Source organism: Ahaetulla prasina, chromosome 1 (assembly GCF_028640845.1).
Source record: "Ahaetulla prasina isolate Xishuangbanna chromosome 1, ASM2864084v1, whole genome shotgun sequence".
Classification (NCBI taxonomy): domain Eukaryota; kingdom Metazoa; phylum Chordata; class Lepidosauria; order Squamata; family Colubridae; genus Ahaetulla; species Ahaetulla prasina.
In genome coordinates, this window is record NC_080539.1 from 218,344,525 (window position 1) to 218,360,981 (window position 16,457).

The 16,457-nt window shown below is 40.4% G+C and overlaps 1 protein-coding gene across 1 annotated transcript in view; it reads right to left on the bottom strand.

The window, feature by feature from the left end:
- Nucleotides 1-16,457, bottom strand: part of LOC131200683 (collagen alpha-1(XXVIII) chain-like) — a 78,374-nt gene that overhangs the window by 13,227 nt on the left and 48,690 nt on the right. The window contains exons 16-28 of the mRNA XM_058187860.1: nucleotides 16,027-16,095; nucleotides 15,862-15,930; nucleotides 15,318-15,386; nucleotides 13,584-13,655; nucleotides 9,972-10,040; nucleotides 9,500-9,571; nucleotides 8,638-8,706; nucleotides 6,279-6,347; nucleotides 5,825-5,893; nucleotides 5,629-5,697; nucleotides 4,310-4,378; nucleotides 828-896; nucleotides 598-666 (exon numbers count right to left, since the gene is read on the bottom strand). Of these exons, the coding sequence (XP_058043843.1) occupies nucleotides 598-666; nucleotides 828-896; nucleotides 4,310-4,378; nucleotides 5,629-5,697; nucleotides 5,825-5,893; nucleotides 6,279-6,347; nucleotides 8,638-8,706; nucleotides 9,500-9,571; nucleotides 9,972-10,040; nucleotides 13,584-13,655; nucleotides 15,318-15,386; nucleotides 15,862-15,930; nucleotides 16,027-16,095 (903 nt within the window). The remainder of the gene's footprint in view (nucleotides 1-597; nucleotides 667-827; nucleotides 897-4,309; nucleotides 4,379-5,628; nucleotides 5,698-5,824; nucleotides 5,894-6,278; nucleotides 6,348-8,637; nucleotides 8,707-9,499; nucleotides 9,572-9,971; nucleotides 10,041-13,583; nucleotides 13,656-15,317; nucleotides 15,387-15,861; nucleotides 15,931-16,026; nucleotides 16,096-16,457) is intronic.

The following is a 16,457-nucleotide window of genomic DNA, read 5'->3' on the forward strand; positions in this document are numbered from 1 at the left end:
ATTTGTCCAGGCAATCTCTGATAATCGGACACAATAGAACAGAAAGAAAAAAAAAGACAGTTTAGGAATTACATTCAGCAATCAAGTAAACAAATGGGCCAGGTCCATCAAATTATAAATGTATTGTTTTCTTTAGAGGAATGTTACATGTATTTAGAAAATATAATAATAATTGCCTTATTATGAGCATATCCCTCATTGTTCCCAATCAGAGATCATCTACCCTGAACTATGCTGTCAAATGATAATCTGCTGGTGCAGTAAGGTCAAATTGCATTGTTTCCAGTCTTTTTGTTAACTTTTAACATTGGTTTTTAATCATCCTTACCTTTTTAAAAAAAATTAAACTTTTATATATTGCTTTTACGTTTTAATATTTTATTTGTACACTGCCCATAGTCTCTCTGTGAGGAAAATGGGCAATTACAAAATTCGATAAATAAATAAATATTAAATAAATAAAAATATTTTTTCATCTCCTGGAAGGATCTCTGAGAGGTTGCTTGGGAGCATTAAATGTCCATGTTGCCTCTTGATAACGCAGAGTCTGTATCTACAGAGTTAAACTGGATGTTTGTGTAAAATTAGAGCACATACCTTTGGTCCAAGAAATCCTTCTCCAGGAGGCCCACGTGGTCCTGGCATTCCTTGAATTCCCTGTTCACCCTAATTATAATTAATTGACAGAACAGTTGACAATTTTATTGTATCTTAAATGCAGTCTTATTTTCTAAATTTGATTGAAAATATATATTTCTATCTTCTATAGTTTGTGAAGTCTGCTTTTCCCTCTATGTTATATCTAAGTGTCCAAGAAATCATGATACCTTTGGTCCTTGTATACCTTCACCAGGTGGACCTAAAGCACCAGGAGGCCCTTGTCGTCCAACATTTCCCTGAGGGGAAAAAAGTATAGCCATCATTAAAGATATCATACGTGCCACCATATTCCATTCTGCTGCTATCTAAAATCTGTATAAGAATCACAAAGCTCCTTGAAATTTCTCCTGTTTGCAATCTGTATATCTTACAATTTAACTCTAACTGTAGTTATGCTAGAAGTATCTCTTGATTTTATTTATTTATTTATTTATTCATATTTTTATACCGCCCTTCTTCGAAGACTCAGAGCGGTGTACAGCAAATAAAACAACAAAAATCCAAAACAATTAAAATACTATAACAAGTTTAAAAATCTAATTCGACCTCTGTATACTTAAAATATTAGCTAAAATTTTTCAAAAGCTAAAACCCTGTTAAAAACCCGCTAAAACCCCCCATATTAAAATCAATCAGGCCAGCCCCGCTTGGTGAAAAAAGAAAGTCTTGAGCTTGCGTTTAAAGGTCCGGAGATCAGGGAGGAGACGGAGTCCCACCGGCAGCTCATTCCATAGAGCCGGGGCCCCCACAGAGAACGCTCTTCCCCTGGGGGCCGCCAGCCGACATTGGCTAGCCGACGGCACCCTAAGAAGGCCCTCCCTGTGAGAGCGCACTGGACATACCGGACAATGGGAGGTAACTGGCGGCAGCAGGCGGTCCCGTAAATATCCCGGTCCAATGCCATGGAGTGCTTTAAAGGTGATAACCAACACCTTGAAGCGCACCCGGAAGACCACCGGCAACCAGTGCAGCCTACGCAGGAGAGGTGTTACATGGGAGTTACGAGGAGCTCCCTCAATCCCCTGCGCGGCCGCATTCTGTACCAGTTGGAGCCTCCGGGTCCTCCTCAAGGGGAGCCCCATGTAGAAGCATTGCAGTAATCCAGACGGGAAGTGACGAGGGCATGAGTGACCGTGCATAACGAGTCCCGGTCCAGGAAAGGGCGCAATTGGCGAATCAGGCGGACCTGATAAAAAGCTCCCCTGGTGACGGCCATCAAATGGTCTTCTAAAGACAGCCATGCGTCCAGGAGAACGCCTAAATTGCGCACCGATTCCCTGGGGCCTAACGATTCGCCCCCCACAGTCAGCAATGGGGTAAACTGACTGTGCCAGGACGCCGGCATCCATAGCCACTCCGTCTTGGATGGGTTGAGTCGGAGCCTGTTCGTCCCCATCCAGACCCGAACGGCCTTAAGACACCGAGTCATCACATTGACGGCTTCGTTGGGGTGGTTTGGGGTGGAGATGTACAGTTGAGTATCGTCAGCATACAGCTGACAGCTCACCCTGAAACCACGGATGATCTCTCCCAGCGGCTTCATATAAATGTTGAACAGGAGGGGTGAGAGAATCGACCCCTGCGGCACCCCACAAGTGAGTTGCTTAGGGGTCGATCTCTGCCCCGCTGTCAACACCGTCTGTGAGCGGTCGGAGAGGTAGGAGGAGAACCACCGTAAAACGGTGCCTCCCACTCCCAGGCCCTCCAACCGCCGCAGCAGGATACCATGGTTGATGGTATCGAACGCCGCTGACAGATCTAACAGGACAAGAACAGAGGAACAGCCTCTGTCCTGTGCCCTCCAGAGATCATCAACCAACGCGATCAAAGCCGTCTCTGTGCTGTACCCAGGCCTGAAGCCGGACTGGCACGGGTCTAGATAAACAGTTTCCTCCAAGTACCGGGGGAGTTGCCAGGCCACCACACTTTCCACAACCTTCACCAAAAAGCGAAGATTGGAGACCGGACGATAATTAGCCAAAATAGCTGGGTCCAGGGAAGGCTTCTTAAGGAGGGGCCTCACCACCGCCTCTTTCAAGGCGGCTGGGAAGACTCCCTCCCTCAGGGAAGCGCTGGTAATTCCCTGGAGCCAGCCTCGTGTAACCTCCTGGGTGGTCAGTACCAACCAGGAGGGACACGGGTCCAATAAACATTTTATATGTTAGGGCTGCTTTTTTTTCTAAATAAACATGGCTGCCTGAAAGGACAGTTGGAAGGAAGTCATACTGGGTAAAGAGTAAATTATATCAAAAACTCTAAGAAACATCCAAGAAGATGATAGTAACATACAGTATCACCTTTATATGGGCTGCCTAGAATACAACATAGATGTATCGGTGAAGCCACTAGGGGTCAAATACGATTCAAGGAATATTTTACCTTTTTATTCTAGATTGTTCCAACTAGAAGTAGTTTGTGCACGATTCATTAGACCTGCATTTTTTTTCAAGTGACATATCAATGATTATTATTAATTATAGTGGCATTCCTACTTGCTACAGCCAGCCTAGTAACAGGTGTCCCAAGAAAGATTTCCAAGGCAAAAGGACAATCTGACTCCAGTCATAGCAAAATGACCAGCTTGTTCCCACAAGTGGTGGCTCCATTAAAGCAACTAAGTTGAATGACTTGTATCTTAGTGAAGAAGTTGAGAAGTTGCAAAAACGTGCTATAAAGGTAAAGGCTCCCTGGCACGTGCGTGCTAGTCGTTTTCAGCTCTAGGGGTGAGGCTCATCTCCGTTTTTAAGCTGAAGAGCCAGCATTGTCCGAAGACATCTCCATGGTCATGACTAAATACTGAAGGTGCACGGAGTGCTGTTATCTTCCCACCAAAGTGGTCCCTATTTTTCTACTTGCATTTTTTATGTGCTTTCGAACTGCTAGGTTGGCAGAAGCTGTGACAAGTAACGGGAGCTCACTCTGTTACGTGGCGCTAGGGATTCGAACTGCTGAACTGCCGACCTTCTGATCGACAAGCTTAGCATCTTAACAAGGGGTGAAATCTACTTACCTTCCCTATCGGTTTGGAAGTGCATGCATGCGTCACATGCAATTTTGGACCCGCTGTGCATGCGCAAAGCCTTCTGCGCATGTGCAGAGGGTCAAAATGACGTCCGGGCGGGTGGGCGGAGCCTCGGGCTGCCACCACTACCAGTTCTCTGAACCACCTGCTGCCGCTGCTACCAGTTTGCCTGAACCCATGCAAACCGGTAGCATTTCATTCCTGGTCTTAACCACTGAGCCACCATGTCCCTTTTAAAAAATCTCTACCTTATTCTTTATATTCTTTATGCAAACTATGACTTCTGAAATTATCTACGATTTTTAAAAATTTTGCCAGATACCTAGATTTACCCATGTGTGAGTTGAGAGCGATATAAATTTGCTAAATAAATAAATAAAAATAAATCTAAAGGTAACATTTCAACAATCCCTGCAACAAGAATGGTAAACTTTTATATTTCTTTCAATATATTTTTATTATTATTTGAATTGCATTTTGCTAAGTTTTCATTTTCTTGTCTTTTCATTCACAATATATTAGTTATGACATTAGTTTCTCTTAAATTAATATGAATACATACAATGCACAAGATAATAATTATTTTCGATGTTTGGTGGTCCAAAACAAATTCTGATTGTGACTTACTTTTGGTCCCGGAAGGCCTTCTCCTGTTGCACCTGGGAGACCAGATGGTCCTCTTGTACCTGGATCACCCTAAAATGTATATTTGTAAACATTCCAAATTAGTATTGTTGGTTGCATAGTTAGTCAGATTTTAGACTGGATTTGGCATTTTTAATCTATCCATCAAGTCCTTTCCAAGGACCTGAAAAAGGCAGATGTTGTTTGATGGCATTAATGATATTGTCACAAGATATAGCAATAGTAATCGCACTTAGATTTATATATACTGCTTTATAGTACTTCACAGCCTTCTCTATGCTGTTTACAGAGTCAGCATATTTTCCCCAACAATCTGGGTCCTCATTTTACCGATCTTGGAAGGATGGAAGGCTGAGTCAACCTTGAGCCTGGTGAGATTCGATCTGCTGAACTGCTGGCAGCCAGCAGTCAGCGGAAGTAGACAGGCTTCATTATGGTCATATCTTGAGGACTACCTGTATTGTTTTTCTATGGATGTATGTAATAATTTGACACATATCCTAATGCAGCAGGGGAGGGAGAAGGGAATAAAAGGAGGGTTTGGCAGGAAGGGGAGGAGACAGAGGGACAGACATCCTTGTAGGGAAAAAAGGTAGCATTTAATAACTAAGAATTTTACCAGTAATACATGTTTGCTGACAATAGCCTTCCAATTAATGAAAAAGGGCAACTGTTCAATTGTTACATGACAAACCAGCGAAGATTTTTGGAAGTCCATATGACAATCAGCCCGAAGAGAAAAATTATATTATGTATGTGTCCAATCTCTTTTTCTCACACTTATTTAAAATTTTTATTAGTTTATCAAATTATAAAATACAAAGAAAATGAAAATAATAGAAAAGTAGGGTGTGGGGGAGGAAATAAGAAAAAATTTAGGATAAACAGTAAAAGAAAAAAGACGACTGACTTCTGGCTCACTTTAGCACAGTAAAATAAGGTAATAGCATACAGCCTCATCTGTTTGCTTTGTATAACAACAAACCTATCATATTCATTCTCTCTCTCCCTCTCTCTCCCTCTTCTCCTCTCCTTTCCTCTCCTTTCCTCTCTCTTTTTATCTTATACACACTTTATACATAAAGTTTATATTATGTAACACTATTTGTCTAATATAGACATACAATCACACTATATAAGAGCATAAGAGCACCAGCGTGCCTACCGTTCCTGTCCTATTGTTCCCTTTGGTTGTATTCATTTTGTGTGGTTATTTCATGCTTATACTTATATATATTGTTGTGTTTGACAAAATAAATAAATAAATAAATAAATATAAAATAAATAAATATAAAATGCACCTTTGGTCCAGGTAATCCAACCCCATCAGGGCCTGGCTCTCCAGGAGCTCCAGGAAGTCCAGGAAGACCCTGGTGTAGGGAAGCAAATAGATTTAATTGTTAATGGTTCTGAATTGCATACAGTCCCTACTCTTCCTTACTATGATTCACTGTTCAACATTCTCTTTTTAAGTAACAGCAAATGTTGGCTACTTACAGGTAGGCCTGGATAGCCATCTCCTTTGGGGCCAAATGGACCGGGAGGTCCTGGGTGTCCACGATCACCCTTTTTGCAAAAAAGGACATATTTACATGTTATTATAGGTGCAGTTACACTCAGGGGTGAAATCCAGCAGGTTCTGACAGGTTCTGGAGAACCAGCAGGGGAAATTTTGAGCAGTTCAGAGAACTGGCAAATACCACCTCTGGCTGGCCCCAGAGTGGGGTGGGAATGGAGATTTTGCAATATCCTTCCCCCAGGAGTGGGGAGGGAATGGGGATTTTGTAGTATCCTTCCACCAAGCCACACCCACCAAGCCACACCACGCCCACCAAGCCACACCACACCCACCAAGCCACACCTAAAGAACCAGTAGTAAAAAAATTTGGATTTCACTATTCCATAAAATACTTTTCCTTTAAAGGAACTAATTTACCAACATGGTTGTTACCTTAGCCCCAGGAATCCCTATCCCTTGCTCCCCAATTGGTCCAGGTGGTCCAGGTAATCCAATATCACCCTTCAATTACAAGAAAAACAGTGATTTTGTTGTTGCTGTTGTTCCATTTTTCTATTTGATTTATGACAAACCTTTTGTGACAAGAGTTTAAGACATCATATTTAGTATTACTTCCGCCTATTTTCCTCACAATTATAACCCCAAGAGTCGGTTAGACTGAGAAAAAATGATTGGTTCAAAGTCACTTGGTCCTCCCAATCTTGGACTAGAACATCACTATTATGTCACACTGTCTTTTTCCAGCCTCATCAGGAAACACAAGAACAGACACTATTAGGACCTCAAATTTATAGTCCTAATCTGGCTCACAGGCTGGCTCATTTGGCAACAGGATCTCAAGGGAGGCCATTCTTTTTTCCTTTGAGCAAACTGAACAGTAGATATAACTGCTCCATGTTTTTCTGCTTTGTCCAACACTGTTTGCTTTTTTCAGTACAGGTGGGAATTCTTCCTGTAGGATGCACTGGACATGCTTACGCTGAAGTGGGCACTTAATACAGTGGTGGATTGCTCCCGGTTCGCCCTGGTTCAGGCAAACCGGTAGCGGCGGCAGCGGGAGGCTCTGCCCACTTGCCCAGACATCATCAAAAATGCTCTGCACATGCGCAGAAGCAATGTGTGTGCATAAAGCACGGGTGCATTCATGAGAGTAAACCGGTAGCGAAGGTACGCAGAACCCACCCTTGACTTAATAGATTGATAAGGACACAGGGGACGCTTTTGTGAAAGAACCACCTCTTTGCTAATTCATAAGAAAGTTCTTAGAACCCAAAGGAGTCTCTGGCTTAATACAGGTAGTCCTCGATTTACAACTGGTTGCTTAGCGAGCGTTTAAAGTTATGATCTACTTGAAAAAGGGGGCTTATGATGTGGATTCAAAGTTTCAACATTCTCCTCCCACTACCCAGTCACTTGACTGTACCTTGGGTGTTGGATAGCATGGCCACATTTACAGCCATTTGTAGCATGCCATGGTCACCTGGGTGTGTTTTATGACAATTTGGCTGAAAACTAGCGCTTACAATTTTTATTTATTTATTTATTTATTTATTATTTAAATTTCTATACCGCCCTTCTCCCGAAGGACTCAGGGCGGTTCACAGCCAAATAAAATACACAATAATGTTACAATATAAACACAATTAAAATACAATTAAAAAACTTATTCAATTGGGCCGAAATTAAAAATTTAGAATAAATAATAAAAACCCAATTAAAACCCATAAATTTAAAAAACTAACCCAGTCTTGCGCAGATGAATAAATGCGTTTTAAGCTCGCGACGAAAGGTCCGGAGGTCCGGAAGTTGACGGAGTCCCGGGGGGAGTTCGTTCCAGAGGGCGGGAGCCCCCACAGAGAAGGCCCTTCCCCTGGGCGTCGCCAGACGACACTGACGCGCCGACGGCACCCTGAGGAGTCCCTCTCTGTGAGAGCGCACGGGTCGGTGGGAGGTATTCGGTAGCAGTAGGCGGTCCCGTAAATAGCCCGGCCCTATGCCATGCAAAACTGTGCCATAGTTAATAATGGGTTTGCTTAATGAGTGCAGTGGTAGCCTGAGAACTGCAGCAGTTGTTTTATGACCACGTCTGCTTAACGACCACTGCAAAAAGTTTTGTAGAATTGGGTTGATCATGTGAGTGACCTGTTTTACTACCGATAAAATTTATGATTGTGATGGACAAACTCCATTATGGTTGTAACTCGAGGATTACCTATATAGTGAATTATAAATTGGTTCTAAGCTGGAAATTGGTCAGTGCTGAAATTCTAGCAACCCTATTCCTTTCATTTCAATACATCCAATTAAAGGAGATACTGTAAGAAAAATTACTTTTGATTCAGCTTCCTTTTCTTAAGTTTCATTTTCTGATACTGTCTAATCTGCCAGGAAAGAAGGAAATTGGGTCCAGCTGGTGAATTTGTTCTCTGTCCCTGTTTTACAATAAAAACTACAGGAAGAATTAAAGAGAACTTGTCCTGCATATGCTCATCTAGGCCATCTTTTGTTCATTAGAATGCTTAGAAAATGTCCATGCAAGTGTACCAGATATTGTAAAATTAATGAATATCCAATATCTCAGGGGTTGCCACAAAAAGAGGGAGTCAAGCTATTCTCCAAAGCACCTGAGGGCAGGACAAGAAGCAATGGGTAGAAATTTATCAAGGAGAGAAGCAACCTAGAACTAAGGAGAAATGTCCTGACAGTTAGAACAGTGGAACAACTTGCCTCCAGAAGTTGTGAATGCTCCAATACTGGAAGTTTTTTAAAAAAGAAGAAATACATTTGTTACCTTGGGTCCTGTAATGGCACGTCCTGGAAGTCCTGGCATTCCCAGACGTCCTGGAGAACCAAGTTCACCCTGCCATAAGAAAGGAATTTTACTTAGTGCAGTATTTCTCAACCTCAGGCAACTTTTCGAAGTGTGAATTTCAACTCCCAGAATTCTCCAGAAATTCTGGTTGGAGAATTTGGGGGGTTGAAGTCTAAACATGATAAAGTTCTTGAGGTTCAAAAATACTCACATAGTGAATTTAGTAAACTTAAATTTCCAGCTATAAATGGCTTGATATCAGGGGTAAACCTTTCCCCTATGTTAAAAAGTTGAATTTTGTGGTTGCAATTTTAAAATGTTTTTTAAAAAACCTCCTATTTTATATCTGAAAAGAAAAATCAGATATATTCCCTATGTTACTAATACTTTATAGACACTTTTTAAAAAGGAGAACTAATTCTAATTGCAGATTAGTTTCTCTGTTCTTTTGCCTAAATCTTTAACAAATCCACCTTCCACCAAATGAGTTACCGTAATATTAAAATTCTGATTATCCTAAACTGATGTACCAAATTTAACAAAGCTGCTCTGAATTAGGTTATTCATTTGGCAAACCAGATCCGGATGAGCATGGAGGAAGGGACTTCCAATGTAGGTGGAGTTCCTTTGGATGCTGATTATTTCTATTACAAGCCGCTTAGTCTCACATATGTAAGATAGGCAGCTATATAAACCAATTAAATAAATAAACAAGCAATGTGATTGCAAGCTACAGTATATGGCATACATCATGGCTAGTTTGACCATATCCAGTGAAGTCTTAGTCACCAAGTTTGCTGAGAGACCAGATATCATAATAAGAACAAAAATAAAGTGATACTTTAGCCCCAGCAGGTCCAGGAACTCCGGTTGGTCCAGATAAACCACGTATTCCTCTTTGACCTTGATCGCCCTAGGAAAAGTTTTAGAAAGCATTCAAATAACACATGCTTTAACTTCCTTGATGAAAGAAAAAAAAATTGCAAATGCAAGGGACATTGGAAAATTCAGTATGTATCTGTACATAAAGACAGACGTTTTACTTTGGTCAGTACAATTAGAAGTAGACAATTCCTTCTTGCATCAATGCATCTTTAACATCAGCTCTAAAGAACTGGGAAAATCTGAGTTAAGGAAGGAAATGAAGAGAAGAAGGGACGTTCTCAACATCTGGCACTGAATTTCTGAACAACAACAAAAAAAGGTTGATAAAATCCATCTTCCAAAAAGCGTTTCATACCTCTAATAATGGAAACATATTTTATTTACTTTGGCGTGATCATTCCAGAAACAATGAACATATAATTCCTTGCCTTTTCGCCCTGAATTCCAATTCCAGGAGCACCTTCTGGACCACGTGGGCCAGGTAAACCTGGTTCTCCCTGTAATACAGCATAGTATATGAGCATTAAATATAATTTTATAATTTTGTCAACAATAAACTTAAAGACTCAAGATCCATCCCACCACTAAAAGATTCTAACAACAAAGAATGCAATGACGAAACAGTCAAAGCAAACCTCTTCAACATTTTCTTTGGCTCAGTTTTTGTTAACTCCGATAACACATATCCAACATTCCACAAACGAACCAGCAATGACTATGATGATTTAACTCATATAGATTTCACAGAAGACAACGTTGGTAAAGCTCTTCACAACTTAAAACCATCGCTTTCTATTGGACCAGATGGACTATGTGCATATTTCTTAAAAAAACTTTCCATTAATATAGCTGAACCCCTAAGTATTATCTTTGATAAAGCTTTCACTACCAGTTCTCTTCCCAAACTTTGGTCACTAGCCACAGTCATCCCCATCTTCAAAAAAGGAGACCCCAGTTTAGTCGAAAACTACAGACCAATCTCCCTTTGCTGCGTCACCTGCAAAGTCATGGAATCTATCATCAACCAATCCATTACCTCACACTTAGAAACTAACAATCTACTCTCCAACAAACAATTTGGTTTCAGGAAAAAGTTATCATGTAACTTACAACTTCTCCACTGCAAAAACATATGGATTTCAAATCTAGATCAAGGCAAATCAATAGATGCAATCTACATAGACTTCTGCAAAGCTTTTGACTCAGTAGTACACGATAAACTTCTCCTTAAACTAACATCCTATGGCATCTCAGGACCCCTCCACAAATGGATATCTGCTTTTCTGTCTAACAGACAACAAGTGGTCAAAATTGGCAATGCTTTATCAAATCCTGTTCCTGTCAAGAGTGGCGTTCCTCAAGGCAGCGTCCTTGGACCAACACTCTTTATTCTATACATTAATGATCTTTGTGACCATATCTCAAGTAATTGTGTTCTCTTTGCTGACGATGTCAAACTATTTAACACCACAGACAACACTTCTATCATTCAAAACGACCTTGACCATCTAACCGCTTGGTCTATAAATTGGCAGCTCCAAATTTCAACCAGCAAATGCTCAGTCTTACATATAGGAAAAAAGAACCCTAAAACTAAGTACATACTAGATGGACATTACCTTACAGACGACCCCCATCCCGTTAAAGACCTTGGAGTTTTCATGTCAAATGATCTAAGTGCCAAAGCCCACTGCAACTACATAGCAAAAAAAGCTCTAAGAGTTGTAAACCTAATTTTGCGTAGCTTCTTTTCCAAAAACACCACACTACTAACCAGAGCATATAAAACATTTGCTAGACCAATTCTAGAATACAGCTCACCTGTTTGGAACCCTCACCACATCTCTGACATCAATACAATTGAGCGTGTCCAGAAATATTTTACAAGAAGAGTTCTCCATTCCTCTGAAAACAACAAAATACCTTATCCCACCAGACTTGAAATCCTAGGCTTAGAAAACTTGGAACTCCGTCGCCTTCGACAAGACCTAAGTTTAACTCACAGAATCATCTATTGTAATGTCCTTCCTGTCAAAGACTACTTCAGCTTTAATTGCAATAATACAAGGGCAACCAATAGATTTAAACTTAATGTAAACCGCTTTAATCTAGATTGCAGAAAATATGACTTCTGCAACAGAATCATCAGTGCTTGGAATACTTTACCTGACTCTGTGGTCTCTTCCCATAATCCTAAAAGCTTTAACCAAAAACTTTCTACTATCGACCTCACCCCATTCCTAAGAGGACCATAAGGGGCGTGCATAAGCGCACAAACGTGCCTACCGTTCCTGTCCTATTGTTTTTCTTTTCTTCTTCCTATATATGTTTGTATGTGTATATACTATATAATCTTTTTGTATGATGTTGTGACAAAATAAATAAATAAATAAATACATAAATATCTTGGTGCAGTGTAGGTATAATTAAGAGATTGTGTCTCTGTGAATAAGGAAGTCCCTCTGTGAATAAGGAAGTCCTACAATACAGTATGTCTTCGAGAAAAGGCACATATGTGCAATCTCCCAATGCTTTTAATTGAGCGCCTTTTATTTGCCGTTACCATGTATTCTTTAAAGAATTCGATGGATCCCATATATCATCTTCTACTTTCAACCTTTCTGTGTTTCCCCACCATTTATTCCATTTTTTAACATAGGAAAGAAAGATGGATTAGCTAATCATGTCTTTTGACTTTTAGTTCCCCAAAAAAAGGAACACCACCAGTCTCAGCCCACTTCTATAATCTCTGAGTTTTATTGCTTAATCTTCCGTATAAAGTGCAAGAATTATGGCAAGATGATGCATGGGGAGGCTTGTGCAAGCAGTAAATCTTATATATAGTAGACTGAGCAATATGTCAGAGAGACCTATATTATTTTTTACTATATGTTGACTTACTTAGCACAGGGGAGGCAAGGAAAAGACAAACGAGGAAACACAAATTTCAATGCAAAGGCTACCTGTTACTTATTGTGTGCAACCCAACAATGCTAGTATAAAGGGTGGAGCTAATGTCATGATGTTGCAACATACATTTACTATAGTCATTTTGGCAAACTGGTGGTTAGAATAGACAACTATATTACCTATTTATCAGAGCCCATTTTCATCAGGAAGACATAGGTATGTAGGAGCACACAAGCACCTACTTGCAGTTCCTTCAACTAAATGTGCTTTCTCCTTTGCAGTTGAGCTGCAGACAACAACTGTCTAATTCCAGAAAAATGTGGTGAACTAGAGATAAATCTTGGAGAAACTATGCGATGACAGTTACAAAAATATGTTTGAAGTCCAAGAAATGAAGAAAACACTAGAAAGAAACTCCCACTGACTCAGATTTATCTCCCTGGGATATAAGAGGGATGGAAGAGAAAACTTTAAAAGAGAAAAAATTTAAAATTTAAAGAGAAATTTTAAATTGAATTTGATGGGTTTTTAAAGTTTTGTAATTTTATGGGGGTGTATGTTATTTTAATATTTGGGCAAATTTAAATCAGTTTTTTAAGGGATGTTTTAACTACTGTGTATATTTGTATTTTATCTGCCTGTTCACCGCCCTTAGTCCTTCGGGAGAAGGACGGTATACAAATTAAAATATTCATTCATTCATTCATTCATTCATTCATTCATTCATTCATTCAAAACAATAAAGTTTTCAAAATTCTGTGACAGTAGTTTGTATCAGTAGATTTCCACATTCTTCTGGAATCCCTTTCCTGATTCAGTCTACCTCAAAGGACTGAGAAAAAGATGCAACTGTTTTAAAGAATTGCAGACTCTTTAAAGGTACTCCTTAAATGTCCTGCATATACTGAAACACCTATTTGTCCTCAAATCCAGATGGATGCGTCAGATAGCTATGTAGCCCGTTTATGTATAATGCCACTGAAGTCAGCTTCAACAAAACAAATATATTGCATTAGTGCTGGTACTTGTCTTAAGACAATCATGAATGCATTATTTTATACATTATACTTTATTGTTTTATTTCTTATGGAAAGGCACTTTCTGCCTATTTTAAAAAATAGCAAGCAAACCTTTTGTCCTGGTGCACCATCTTCTCCTGGAAGCCCAGGTAATCCTGCCAAACCTGAAGTACCTGGCTCCCCCTGTTGTAAGGAGGAAAGGGAAAAGTTGTTAAAAGAAACAGGTCAGCCTGGATTTTATTTAATGCAGAACTGAAAAGCAGACAGGCTGGGAAATGCATGCAAAAGATTATAGGTGGTCCTTGCCTTACGAACGGTCATTTAGTGACCATTCAAAGTTATGACAGTACTGAACACTAGTTATGACCAGGCCTCAGTGCCCATCTCAGCACTCCTGTGGGCACATGATCATGACTTAGATGCTTGACAACCAGCTTGTCCTTACAACCAGCTGCAGTGTCCTGTGGTCATGTGATCATTGTTTGAGATCTTTCCTGCTGGCGTCTCTCTGCTCTTAGCTGTATAGACACAATGCTGTGCAGACCATCTCCTTCCAAGTGTGTATATTTTTGGATTGAGACAGATATCTGGATTTCCCAATTGTATGCATTCTCTGGTCAGATACATAATATATTTTAAGGTTTTATTTATTTACTTAACTTATAAAAATCTAAATGGCTGTTCAGACTAATTAGATCAGGGGTCTCCAACCTTGGCATCTTTAAGCCTGGAGGACTTCAACTCCCAGAATTCCCCAGCCAGCAGTACTGGGAGATGAAGTCCTCCAGGCTTAAAATTGCCAAGGTTGGAGACCCCTGAATTAGATAACTATAGAATAATCTAATTAAATAACTCTGGGTGGCTAATAAGTGTAAAAATAGAAACATAAATATAAAAACGGGGGGGGGGGGGAGGAGATAAGATGCCAGGCAATAAACACTTCCATCAGCAGACAGCAAAAACACAAACCGTATTCCACAAATATCCTGATCCTAAAGTCTGAAGCAACACCCAGGTTTGTATGGCCTTCTGAAAAGCCAAGAAGATGTGGGTGGGTGGGGGAATGTGTTCCACAGGCAGTTGCTCTAACTGAAAAGGTCCTAATTTTTGCAGAATGACGTTGATTCATAGAAGCAACCTGGAACATGCCCCTCTTCTGGATCTGGTGGGAAGCACAGACATTACAAGTGCTGGGTGGGCGCTTAAGAATCTTGGCCCTACACCATATAGGGCTTTATGGGTAATAATCAGCACTTGAATTGTGCTTGGAAATCTACTGGAAGCCAGCGCAGCTCACGTGGAATAGTATTATGTGTGCAAACCATGATGTACCCCACTGCCGATCATGTCACCTCTTTATGAACCAGGCTCAGTTTCCAAAAGTTCTTCAAGGGCAGACCCATGCAATGATTCAAATGGGAAGTAACAAAAGGATGGGTGACTATCAGCAGAATCCCCCGATCCAGGAAAAGATGCAACTGGTGCTCAAGATAGATTCCTGCAAAGTCCTTTTGGCCACAGGAGCCCTCAGTTCCTTAAGCAGAGCCACAATCCCAGGAAGACCTCCAAAGTGCAGATGAGGTCTGAAAGGGGGAGTGGTACCTCACCCACACTCAACGATGACAACTCTGCAGACCTAAAACCCTACAGTTATTCAGTCTTCAGTCAGATCCAGTTCTGTCTTATCTAGACCTCCAGATGCTGAGAAAGAATCTCAAATGGCATCACTTGAATGACTAGAGGCAAAGATGTATAATTCAGTAGCATCAGCATGTTGGCGATACTTATCCTGAGAAAGCTCATTATCCACATTTTAAACGCTCGACATTTTAAGAACTACTGTACCTTTGCACCAGGTTCTCCGAGGCCTCTTTCTCCTGGAGCTCCAGTTTCTCCTGGTAAACCCTGATCACCCTTAAACAACATGTTTTGCAATAGAGTTAGAAACCTTGATGCTAGCCAGGCCAGATGCTAATTCCCTCAACGCTAGGAAAAAGGGACTCTGACACTATTCAACTCTGTGGCCCAAGATTTTAGAGCTTCCCATCCCATTTCCTTCCCACACTACACAACATGTTCCTAGTGAAATCCAAATGGGTTCCTATTCTTCCTGACTTTAGAAAAGGCATCACAGTTTTTTGCTTTTGCTCTTCATTTCTTTTTCTGTTGGCTGCCTTGAGCACTCTTTTGGACTGGAAAGTTGGGATAGCAGTCCATTAGATAAATAATGTATTTCCTGCCCCCCACCCCCAAAAAATCACAGAAATTCTCTTAAATCTGGAAATGGATGGGCTCTTTCTGAACATGAAGAGGAAAACTAGTCTTTCTAAAATTATTTGATCTAAAAATATCTAGCCAAGACATTTCTGTTAGGGTTGAACTTACGCACCTTTGGCCCAGATAAACCCAGCCCAGGTGGCCCTCTTGGTCCTAGTGGTCCTTTGGGGCCTTCTACCCCCTAGGAAATAAATTATATTGACTTTATAGAAATGAATAGAAGTCATTATGATGATCATATGAACAGTATTAAAACCTTGGCTTGTGCCCAACTTACTTTCTCGCCTTGAATCCCAATTCCAGGTAATCCAATAGGCCCAGGCAAACCAGGTGGACCTATTTCACCCTGATAAGTAGAGTTTGGTTAGTTACTAAGGCAGGCAGACCCTTGAGCTATCCTACAAGTAACTGAAAGCTTCACGGCAAGCAATTTGCATAGTATCAGTACAGATAAGCTGTACAATATTTTATTATGATCCAAATAGAGATGAGTGGCAGGTGTTCTATTTTTTTAAAAACACAATTAACCCAAAGTTAATAAATATGTTTCTCGGGAGTTGAAAGGCATATGCAATTTTTCTTTCTTTTTCTTCTAAAACTTAACTTTCCCACAGAATAAAAGCTGCTTCATTTCGGTTTACCCTTTACTAGAAGAAAATGCTAAAATGGATGATGATGATGATGATGATGATTATTATTATTATTATT